The 11,492-nt window shown below is 48.7% G+C and overlaps 1 protein-coding gene across 1 annotated transcript in view; it reads left to right on the top strand.

The window, feature by feature from the left end:
- Positions 1-1,600: 1,600 nt before the first annotated feature.
- Positions 1,601-11,492, top strand: part of DNAJC1 (DnaJ heat shock protein family (Hsp40) member C1) — a 179,633-nt gene continuing 169,741 nt past the window's right edge. Inside the window, exon 1 of the mRNA XM_054020664.1 lies at positions 1,601-1,839. Within this exon, the coding sequence (XP_053876639.1) occupies positions 1,681-1,839 (159 nt within the window). The 5' untranslated portion in view covers positions 1,601-1,680. The remainder of the gene's footprint in view (positions 1,840-11,492) is intronic.

The raw sequence follows: 11,492 nt of genomic DNA, 5'->3' as shown, positions 1-11,492 counted from the left end.
TTAAGGGTCTTTGGGTGCATTTCCATATGGAGAAAAGCACTCAACTTGACCAGTTCAAAGCTGGAAGCAAAGGAAGAGATGGGTGTAACCCAGGGGTGAGCAAACTTTTTGGCCTGAGGGCCACATCTGGATATGGAAATTGTATGGCAGGCCATGAATGCTCATGAAATTGGGGGTTGGGGTGTGGAAGGGAGTGAGGGCTCCAGCTGGGGGTGTGGGCTCTGGGGTGGGGCCAGAAATGAGGAGTTCTGGATGCAGGAGGGGGCTCCAGACTAGGGTACGGGGTAGAGTGGGGGGAGGGGTGGTGAGGGCGCCGGTTTCAAGTGTGGGCTCTGGGGTGGAGCTGATGATGAAGGGTTGGTGATACAGGAGGGTCCTTTGGGCTGGGACTGAGGGATTCAGAGGGCAGGAGGGGGATCAGGGCTGGGGCAGGGGGTTGGGGTGCAGGAGGAAGTTGGGTGCAGACTCCAGGCGGCGTTTATTTCAAAAAGCTCTCAGAAGCAGCAGCATGTCCCCGCTCTGGCTTGTAAGCGGAGGCGCGTCCTGGCAGCTCTGCGTGTTACCCTGTCTGCAGGCCCCACCCCTGCAACTCCCCTTGGCTGCAGTTCCTGGCCAATGGGAGCTGCGGGGGTGGTGCTTGGGGTGGGGGCAGTGTGTGGAGCCCTCTGGCTGCCCCTATGCGTAGGAGCCGGAGGGAGAACATGCTGCTGCTTCTGACAGCTGCATGGAGTGGGGCAAGCCCCAGGCCCCGCTCCCTGGTGGGAACTCGAGGGCTGGATGCAGCACCCAGTCTGTAGTTTGCCCACCGCTGGATGTGAGGAGGCGGAGGGGGATGACTAGGTATTCTAGCTGGGCCTGGTTTACTTTTAAAAATTAGATCGCCCTCGCTATGTTGCTCAGGGTTGTGAAAAATCACAGCAGGCTGTAGTCAAGTTGCCCTAACCCATCCCGCAGCTAGGTCTAGGTAGCTGGAGGAATTCTTCTGTCTGTAGACCTCGCCAAGCTCCCCTCTCTGGGGGGGGATGGATTATCTACAGCGATGGAAACCCCCCTTCCCTCCATCTAAGAAGCCTCTGTGCTGTGGCCCCACAGCTGCCCCCACGCAGGCAGGGCCTGGGTACCCTGCACGGGTCTCGTGTGGGCGGTGGGCGAGAGAGCGGGAAGGGGGAGGGCAGCAAAAGGGACGAGGCAGGAACTGAAGCAAAGGCTGTGCTGTGCTAGAGGCGGAGACGCGCCGCCGCCAGTCGGGCTCCCGCCCACTCAGGCAGCGTCACAGCCGCTGTCGTGCAGGGGGGAGGGGGGCGCCGGACAGCTCAGAGGGGGCCCTGCTGGGGGATTCCCCCGCCCTCAGCCAAGACCCGAGGAGGCGGCAGCACCGCGCCCGCCCCCCGAGCGGGAGGCAGCAGCCACGCTGGAGCGAGCCCCTTCCCCGCTCGGGAAGCTCATTCCTCCAAGGCTTCCAGACACAATCTCCCGCGGTTGCTAGGAGAGGTGAGGTCACGGCCGCCAGCGGCGGTGATTGGCCGGGCTGCAAGCCACGCCCCTTCCCCGTGGGCGTCGCAGCGGGAGGAGCGGAGCCTGCCTCCTCCCGCCTCACTCAGTGCGGAGCCGCCGCTGGGGCGTGAGTGACCTGAGCAGGGGCCACGTCCGCGTCTTGCCGCCGGCTGCCAGGCGGGGGCCATGGGCCGCCCGTGCCCTGCGCCGCGGCTCCGCGCGCTGTTGCTGCTCCTCGCGCTGCTGCCGCCGCTCGCCCGCGCCTGGGACAGCGGCGACCTGGAGCTTTTCGACCTGGTGGAGGAGGTGCCGCAAAACTTCTACGGCTTCCTGGGGCTGCCGCAGGTGAGCGCCTGGCCAGGCAGCCGGCTACCCCTGCGCCCGCGGGACTGCCCCCGCCAGTCCTCATCCCCCCGGGTCCTCATCCCCCAGCTGTGCTATCCCTGCTCCCCCGGGGCCTGATCTGCCCTTCAGCTGTGCTGTCCCTGCCCCTCCCTCCAGCTCTGATATCCCTGCCCCCCTCCCCGGGCCTGATCTGCCCCCATCAGCTGTGCTGTCCCTGGGTCCTGCCCCCCTCAGCTGTGCTCTCTCTGTTCCCCTGGGGCCTGATCTGCCCCTCAGCTGTGCTGTCCCTGCCGATCCTCACCCCCCAGCTCTGCTATTCCGTCTTGCCTCCCCCCCCGATCTGCCCACCAGTTGTGCTGTCCCTGCCCCCGCCCCATGGGTTCTCATCTCCCTAGCTGTGTTGTCCCTTTTCCCCATGCCTGACCTCCTTCCCCCCCCATCTGTGCTATCCTTACCTTAGTGTCTCTCTCTCCACTGTGCTGTTCCTGCCCCACGCACAGCCTAGCCATGCTCCCTCACAAGTTCCTTCACACTCTCTTCCCCAGCCTGACCCTGGCTCTTCTTCCCCCAGCTCCTTCACTCTCTCCACCCAACCCCTGACACACACAGGGCACTGCCCCTGACACCGACCCACCACCCCCATCAAGACCTTACTTTCCTCCTTCTACATTCTGGGCATAGCTACTGCCCCTCCCAGCTCCTTCACCTCCTCCCTGCACACATGGCCACATGGCTTCTTCAACCCCTCTCCAGACATGTAGCCCCCATTCATGGCTCTTGCTCCCCATCCTTCTCACACACCTTGAGCATATTTGCTGTCCCCTGTCTCCACTGGCTCTTTTCTCCTTTCCCCGGATACATCCGGGACATAACTCTGGTCTCCCAGCCCCTTCACTTCATCTCTCCCTCCAACACAATCATGGACATGGCTCCTCACCCCCCAGTCGGCTCCTGCACACCTCTCTCCCCACACACGTGTATGTCCTGGCCATGCGCTCAGGTTCTCACTGACCAGCTTCTTCATACTCCAGCCTCTCATGTACTGGGCACAACTGCAACCCCCCAGCTCTTTAAGCCTTCTGCCACAAACGCCCCGGGTCCCCTCTTCTTTCAGCTCATCTACACTGACACTGGCTCTCCTGGCTCCCGCTTCCCATGTACAGTCAAAGCATTACTCCTTCACCCTTTCCATCTCCACATTGTGGGCGGCCTGGCTACTGCTCTTCCCCACTTTTATTCTGTGCCACCCTCTTGCACATCATGGCCATGCTCCTGGTCTCCTTGTTTCCATTCCTTCACTCCACTCCATCTCCTCCCTCCCCCCTCCGTGCCCTGCTAGTCACTCCAAGCACCTTCATGCCATCCCCCCCGTGCACACACCCAGAATGTAATTGCTGGTCCCCCTCTTTTTTCTCCATACAGCCTGCAAATGGTTTCTGCCCTCCACCCCTTAACCCTATGTCCACTCCTGCATATCTTTGCATAAAGGCTGGCCACCCAGTTTCTTCACCCTTTGCTTCCCCTCCCCCCACATCTTGGGTAGGGCTGCTGGTCTTTCTGTTCCCTAAGGTCTTTTGCATCATATACTAGACCTCCCCCCAGCCATGGCTCCTGGACCCCTTTGCTCTTCATCTTGTGCACCTCCATCCTCCTCTATGTGCATGCTGGACATTGTTCCTGGTCTCCTCCCCTCAGCTCCTTCATCCCTGTCTCCCAGCCATGGTTTCTGATGTCTGCCCAGCACCTTCACTTCATGTTAACATTGCACTGCAGCTTGGGCACGGCTCTTGCTCTCCTACCCCAACCACTTTCACCCCATGCTTTCCAGTCACTCTAGATGTAGCTCCTGGGTCTCCCACCAACTCAGCACCTTCACCTCAAGTTCACTCCCTCACCACCTACATCCCTGGGCATTTGTCAAGTCTTTTAAATCTCATGTCTTCTCCTGCCCACTTCCCCCCTAACCCCCATGTCCTGGTTGCCTCTTCTCCAACCTTATGCCCCTTGCTCCCTGGGTGACATTTTCTGCCCATTAGCTTCAGACCATATCCTTCCCCCTACCCAATCCAGAAGCTCCATCTGTTTTGTGCTGCGTCACCCTGTGCTACTTCCCACTGGGCAGTACTTGTTGTTCCCTACTTCCCCTTCCTTCACCTGTCGGTTTTGATGACTAGTCTCTGCTGCTGGTACAGATCCTCTAGTGCTCTTAGCAGGAGAAATGGTCTTCTGGTTAAGGCACTGGCCTAGATACCCAGAGATCTGCCATGTGATCTTGGGTAAATCATTTTTTCATACAGGCTCTTCTGGTGTCTCTCATACATGTGTGTGGGGAGAATAATTCAAATGTAAGGCGCATTTGGGACACTTTGGGCAGGCAAGTGAAATACTGTGCAGCCTATATGAGCTGGAGAACAACTATATGCCATGTGTAGAGATGCTTTTTTGGGAAGGAGGGGTAATGGTGGAATGGGGGAAGTAGCAGCTGCAATTGTAACTGGTAGCTTGCTGGACCCTGAGGCTGTCGCTCCTTTTGTCTTGTTCTCTGGGCTAATTAAACACAAAATCCCAGTGTCTAGTACCTGGAAATGAAAGTATTATTCAACACCATACTACATAGCAGATCTACTGTTCAATTTTCACAGTCACTGTTAGGGAGGAAGATGCTGTCTTCGAGGAATGAATTTTAAGCCAGAGCTTAAAGTTGATCCCTATGGGGCTGGGAAACTTTGTTTTCATTTCAATTAGACATTTAGTCTCTCAATTTAGCATAATATCCTCCCATTCTTATTGTCAGCTGAAGACTTAGATCTGCAACTTATTTACTTTAACCAGTAAAAATTAAACTAGTTCTCATTACTCTTTCAAGTATTACAGGATGTGAATTAGATGGATTGCTGAACTGCTTCAGTATAACAATTCTCTTGTTTCTGCCTCTAGAGAATGTGAGGCATGAGTTTGAATATTACAGTGTAGGCTGGTGGCATCTAGAAGTAAGTAAAACATACATGTAATGTATTCTTCTCAGCCAATTCATACCACAGGTAAAGATGACAAGAGTGCATCTCAAAACTGGGCAAGCAAACCTTACATTGAGGAGCCGGTGCTGAAACACTGTTAATTACTGTAGCTAATAACCTCAAGATGCCTATTTCTGCAGCCCACTGACTCCTTCAGTTCTTGAGGTCTGGGCTGCTCTTTGCAGCTCGTGGAGTCAGATCAACTGTTTAGAGCTGCTGCTCTGGCCATTTCCCCTCTACTCCCGCTCATGCCCAGTTTCTCTGCCTCTGTGGCAGCATGTGGACAGAGGTTTTAGTGCTCCTGCCTCCCCATCTGCCTGAGGGCTTTTTGGGTCAAAATCTGGGGCAGTGGTGAGCAGTGATTTCTCCCTCAGGTTCCTGGGCCAGTTTTTCAACTGGGTGTTTGAATCCTCCGCAGCCTCTGCTGCAGGGCCTCCTGACTTGTTCCTCTGCACCTTCCAGCTATGGCAGAGCAGCCTAAAACACACTGAATGAAAGCCAAATGGTGCTTGATCTGTGAGATTATCCTCCCAGACTTGGCAGACAGTGAGTTGTGCCCAGCCTGCACACAACCTTCTGTCCCTGACTCTTGTTAAGTCCCAGGGCTATGAGTCAGACAGGCATGTGGGATCCCCTGCTCCCCAGAGCAACTGACTCCAACATGGGAAAAATGGACCGTGAGTCTATGTGCAGAGTAGGAAGAGGCTCCAAGGATGAGGAGGACCCCAGTCAATTGACTCATAGTAAGTCCCAAGGGGCCTCTAGAGAACACAAAAGGGCATATTTGTGCGGTCACAAATTCCCCCCCCCATCCTAAAATTGGTCCTGAGCATCCTGGGAAAAGAAGCAGGACTCATAAGCACCCTCCCCATCTTCCTAGTTTGGCCAGGAGTGCTCTGGAAGCTTTTCTCCTCCCCCCTCCTCATGGAAATGGAACCCAGAAGAGGAGGACTCAAAGACCTCATGTGAGAGGACATCAGGTCCTTGGCAAGGCTAGTCACAAAAAAACCCTCCAAAGCCACAAATGAGCTTGTACGCTCTCTAAATGAGCTAAAAAAAAAAAGCACAAAAAAACCCCCAAAAATGCTGAAAAAGAGGAAGAAAAAGCTTAAAAGGTCTAGGAGATCTGAGTGTTCTGATTCCCCTTCCTTTGTCATTATCAAAATCACTGATGAAGATATTGAACAGAAACGGACCCAGAACCAATCTTTGCAGGACCCCACTCATTATGCCCATCCGGCATGACTGTGAACCACTGATAACTATTCTCTGAGAATGATTTTCCAACCAGTTATGCATCCACCTTATAGTAGCTCTATGTTGGTTGCATTTCCCTAGTTTTTTTATGAGGTCATGCGAGACAGTATCAAAAGCCTTACTAAAGTCAAGATATACCACATCTACCGCTCCCCCCCCCCTCCACAAGACTTGTTACCCTGTCAAAGAAAGCTCTCAGATTGGTTTGACACAACTTGTTCTTGACAAATCCATGCTGACTGTTATTTATCACCTTATTATCTTCTAGGTGTTTGCAAACTGATTGCTTAATTATTTGCTTCATTATCTTTCTGGGTACAGAAGTTAAGCTGACTAGTCTGTAATTCCCCAGGTTGTCCTTATTTCCCTTTTTATAGATGGGCACTATATTTGCCCTTTTCCAGCATTCTGGAATGTCTCCCGTCCGCCACAACTTTTCAAAGATAATTGTTAATGGCTTAGATATCTCCTCAGTCAGCTCCTTGAGTATTCTAGGATGCATTTCATCAGGCCCTAGTGAATTGAAGACATCTAACTTGTCTAAGTAATTTTTGACTTGTTCTTTCCCTATTTTAGACTCTGATCCTACCTCATTTTCACTGGCATTCACTATGTTAGACATCCAATCACCACCAATCTTCTTGGTGAAAACCGAAACAAAGAAGTCATTAAGCACCTCTGCCATTTCCACATTTTCTGTTATTGTCTTTTCCCCCTCATTGAGTAACGGGCCTACTCTGTCCTTATTCTTCCTCTTGCTTTTAATGTATTTGTAGAATGTATTCTTGTTTCCTTTTATGTCCCTTGCTAGTTTGATCTAGTTTTGTTCCTTTTTCATAAACAAATACTTCGGGGTCCATTCAAAAGCATCTCATGGTCTGGATTTGGCCGGTGGTCCACCTATTGACTACCCTGCTTTAGAGACAAGGTGTGCTCCTAGCAAGAGCAAGTGGTTTAAGGAGCAAACCAATTCAAATATGATGTTTACCTTCCACTTACAATTTTATCTTGACATATTATTCTTTTAACATGCAAATATATCTAACTAAATAATCATTTCACTTAAAGTATTCGAGAAGAATACACGAGTATAGTTCTGCTTCGCTGAAGATTTCATTACAACAGGTTTCTGAGTCCTAGGCCTTTCCTTCATAGTGCAAGACTAAGACCTGAGGGAGTTCTGTTAATGAATTTTGACGCCTGAGGGCAACAGTAAAGGGGTAGTGCAAGAGGCAGACCTCCCCCCCCCCCCCCAAACCACTGCATGCCATCCCTTTCTCCTTTCCAAATATCCCAGCCAGTTTTTCTCAGTTGCACGTGAGATGAAGCTTCGTTATGACAGACAATTCAAAATGATTGACTAATAAATGTGCGCCAAAGAAAGAGTAAACAAGTTGAGAGCACTGACACACCTTAAAAGTTGATCCCTCCTGTTCCAAAGGGAAATGGTAAAAGAATCCTGTCTGAACTATAGATTAAGTATCTTTCTCTTCTCTAAAATTATCAACTGCTAAGATTCTCACTGCTGGAGTGCAAGAAGCTCAAAGGATGTCCTTTGAATCAGACAAAGCTGCAACACGGCCAATGCTAACACTGAGAATAAGAAACTACAAAGTGGACTAATATCTGAATATGCTTAAGAGGTATGTTCAAGGTGCCTGAGGTTCTGAATAATTCCCAGTGACTTCATAAGAAGTACTATGACCACCTGCAACTGAGAACCATATCCGTCTGGGCCAGCACAGGGCTTTTGGGATCACTGAACCCATCTGAGTTGTACCGTGACTCCATTAGTCCCTCTGGTAGGGAGAGACATACATGAGCCATCTTTCTCAGTGGCTGGAACAGGCACCATTTGCTAATGTGGATGTTTCTGGGTACAGTAAGCAGAAGACTGATAGCTTCTAAGTTCAAGTGAGTTGAAGAGTTTCCCTCCCTATGGAACCCAATATAAGAGACTCTACTCTGCCAACTCCCTGATGCAGAGACTTCACATAAGAATGTATCATGGATAAACACAGGCTGTGCCACATACCTGGATGGGAAGGGGAACACAGCTGCAACTAGGGATGTCTTATGGAGGAGATCCCACTCCTATGGTTGTCGGGCTTTCCAAAACATGAAGTGCAACCCAATGCTGCCCTGCTTATTTATGTAAAATGTTAGTCCAATTGTCTGTCTGTACTGGGATTAGCATTTGGAATATACCAGGATCTCTGAAGATCCTTTGTGCATACAGGATCACCCTTACTTCGGAAACATTTGTACAACCTGTTCCTGGAGTGTCCAAGCTCTCTGGAAAGGACATAATTCTGTATAAGCTTCCCTCCCCAGCTTGAACATATCTGGATCAATCCATTCCTAACTGTAATTTTTCCATGTACTGTCACGAAATAAAGGAGTCAGAAGGTCATTAGTTACTTGGATGCAATGCACATGCCCTGCAGTTATCTCAAGTAGAGATGTGCCAGGGTACTATGACTATAGCTGGGGCCATGGGACTCAACATCCATAGAATAATCAGAACAGTCATTTGCTGGCTCATTCTTATCCTTTCTATCAGATGGGTGATATCTTAGATCATGTCTTAGGAGTCAATTCAAAGACTTCCCAACCTATGTACTGCAATTGTCTGCAAAGGACAAGCTGGGAATGAATAGTTTATCAAACCCTAGCAGCTCTTAACACCTCAAAGGTGAAGTGGATGGATCTTTTGACACCCCTCCAGAATAACATCTTTAATCAGCCAGTTGTCCAAGTAGAGCAACATGCATTTGTGCAGCTGGGCCACAATGACCACTGAGCACTTCTTGAAAACAGGAAGACAGCCCCCAAAACAAGATCCAAAATTGGCAACACTGATCTCCTCTGAGAGACTTCTGATGCTTGGAAGGTACCGTAGGTGCAGAGCACATAATCAGTACCCTCCCTCTAGGAGCAGCATGAAGGGTCCCTAGGCGACAGTCTTGACTTTTCGTTCACCAAATATCAATTGTTTCCCCTGAGATTCATTACAGTCCAGAGTCACCCTCTGTTTTAACTATCAGGAAATATTGGGGGGGGAGGGGAGGGGAACCTCCCTCTTCCACCCAGTGACCCAACATCAGGGGTCTCTTTGCCAAGAGGGATTGGATTTCCTGAAACAGCTCCTGACTTTGAAGAAACTGAGAGCATCATCTGGAAGTACTTCAGAAAACACTGATTTTGTAGCCTCATTGATTAGTGCAAAGGACCAATGTGAGCATAAGACCCCAAAGTCTGACTCCAACATGGAAGCCCTACTAGATTACTGGTTAATTAATTTAATGATTTTGATAATGACATAAAAAGTACACAAAGTTTGCGGACGATACCAAGCTCGAGGGGTTACAAGTGCTTTGGAGGATAGGATTAAAATTCAAAATGATCTGGACAGACTGAAGAAATGGTCTGAAGTAAATAGGATGAAATTCAATAGGACAAATGCAAAGTTCTCCACTTAGGAAGGAACAGTCAGTTGCACACATACAAAATGAGAAATGACTGCCTAGGAAGGAGTACTGCAGAATGGGATCTGGGGGTCATAGTGGATCACAAGCTAAATGAGAGTCAACAGTATAACACTGTTGCAAAAAAAGCAAACATCGTTCTGGGATGTATTAGCAGGAGAATTGTAAGTAAGATATGAGAAGAAATTCTTCCGCTCTACTCCGTGCTGATTAGGCCTCAACTGGAGTAGTGTGTCCAGTTCTGGGCACCACATTTCAGAAAAGATGTGGACAAATTGGAAAAAGTCCACAGAAGAGCAACAGAAACGATTAAATGTCTTTAAAAAAATGACCTGTAAGGGAAGATTGAAAACATTGGGTTTGTTTAGTCTGGAGAAGAGAAGACTGAGAGGGGACATAACAGTTTTCAAGTACATAAAAGATTGTTACAAGGCAGAGGGAGAAAAATTGTTCTTCACTACCTCTGAGGATAGGACAAGAAGCAGTGGGCTTAAATTGCAGCAAGGGCAGTTTAGGTTGGACATTAGGAAAAATTTCCTAACTGTCAGAGAGGGTAAGCACTAGAATAAATTGCCTAGGGAGGTTGTGGAATCTCCATCATTGGGGAATTTTAAGAGCAGGTTGGACAAACACCTGTCAGGGATGGTCTAGTTAAAACTTAATCCTGCCTTGAGTGCAGGGGACTGGACTAGATCACCTCTCGCAGTCCCTTCCAGTTCTATGATTATCATTTTATTTTCTCTGGAGTCTGGGCCCTGATAATACCTTGACCAAGACATTTGGACCATGACAGAAAATAGACTACCCCTGCTCTAAAGACATGCCTACAAAGTGGGGTAATGCACTTTATGGGGGTGTGATTTGAAAAAGCACACTAACGTGTTGCTCATTAATTGGTCCATGTAGACCTTAGTGCATGCCAACAAGGGTTCCTAGTGTGTTTTAGCGTAGTACTGTTTCAAAAAACACTATATTAAAGCAGACCGGCCAGGTTCACACAGGCCAATTAATATGCAACATGTTAGTACTCATTAGAAGTCACACCCCCTGAGAGCACATTACCGCACTGTATAGATAAGCCCTAAGTTAAATAAAACTTAACTAACTTTATACAATCACTATTATTATAGGTAACTTGGCATAAAGAGGTTGCAGTTGGCTATAGGCCAAGTTACAATGCAGACAGCGTAACTTGGTTTACTGCGAGAGTAGGTTTAAATACGTCATTGTATTCAGCAAATGTAACCTAGTTTTTCAGTTATTACAAGTGTATATAATCTCTCAATTGTCTTGAATGCTTACCTTGATTCTTAGACATAGCAATGCTCTTAAGTCAAAGGATATATTGGGTTGTAATATAAAAGGGTACTCTGAAAACATATGGTACTTTCATTGAGCTATCTTTGAGTATAAATTTTATGCATGAGGGTTAAATTCTAGTCAGGGCTGATAGTTTAAGAAAATGCAAATTATATGCTATATTTACCTTCCTTTAAATTGTTTCCTAAAACGCTTTGCAGAATTTAACACAAGATAGGGGTAAGTGAAAGATATAAATTACAAAATAGAGTTTGAAAAAAACCCTGTCCGATACTTAACTAGTCAGAGGCTGATAAATAAGATGAAGGCCCCCAGGAATCTGGTAGAAATACTAGCAGCTTCCGTTCTTAGTAGCTGGAGGTGACAGGAGGCTGGGGTTCTCACCATGGACCAGGCTCATAAGGGAGCTTGCTGCCCCCTCATTGATCAGTCTGACTAGTGCCTAATAAACTTTTCAAACTGTGTCCTGATATTTTGGGTTTATTGCTTAGCTAGTATGATAGTTGTAATAGAAAAATCTAGGGACATTTAAAGTATCAGATTTTCTTTAAGATATAAAATCAGAGGCCTA

This window comes from Malaclemys terrapin, chromosome 2, assembly GCF_027887155.1.
Source record: "Malaclemys terrapin pileata isolate rMalTer1 chromosome 2, rMalTer1.hap1, whole genome shotgun sequence".
In the NCBI taxonomy this organism is placed as follows: domain Eukaryota; kingdom Metazoa; phylum Chordata; order Testudines; family Emydidae; genus Malaclemys; species Malaclemys terrapin.
The sequence above is the reverse complement of the archived record's forward strand: the minus strand, read 5'-3'. Positions and strand labels throughout refer to the sequence as shown.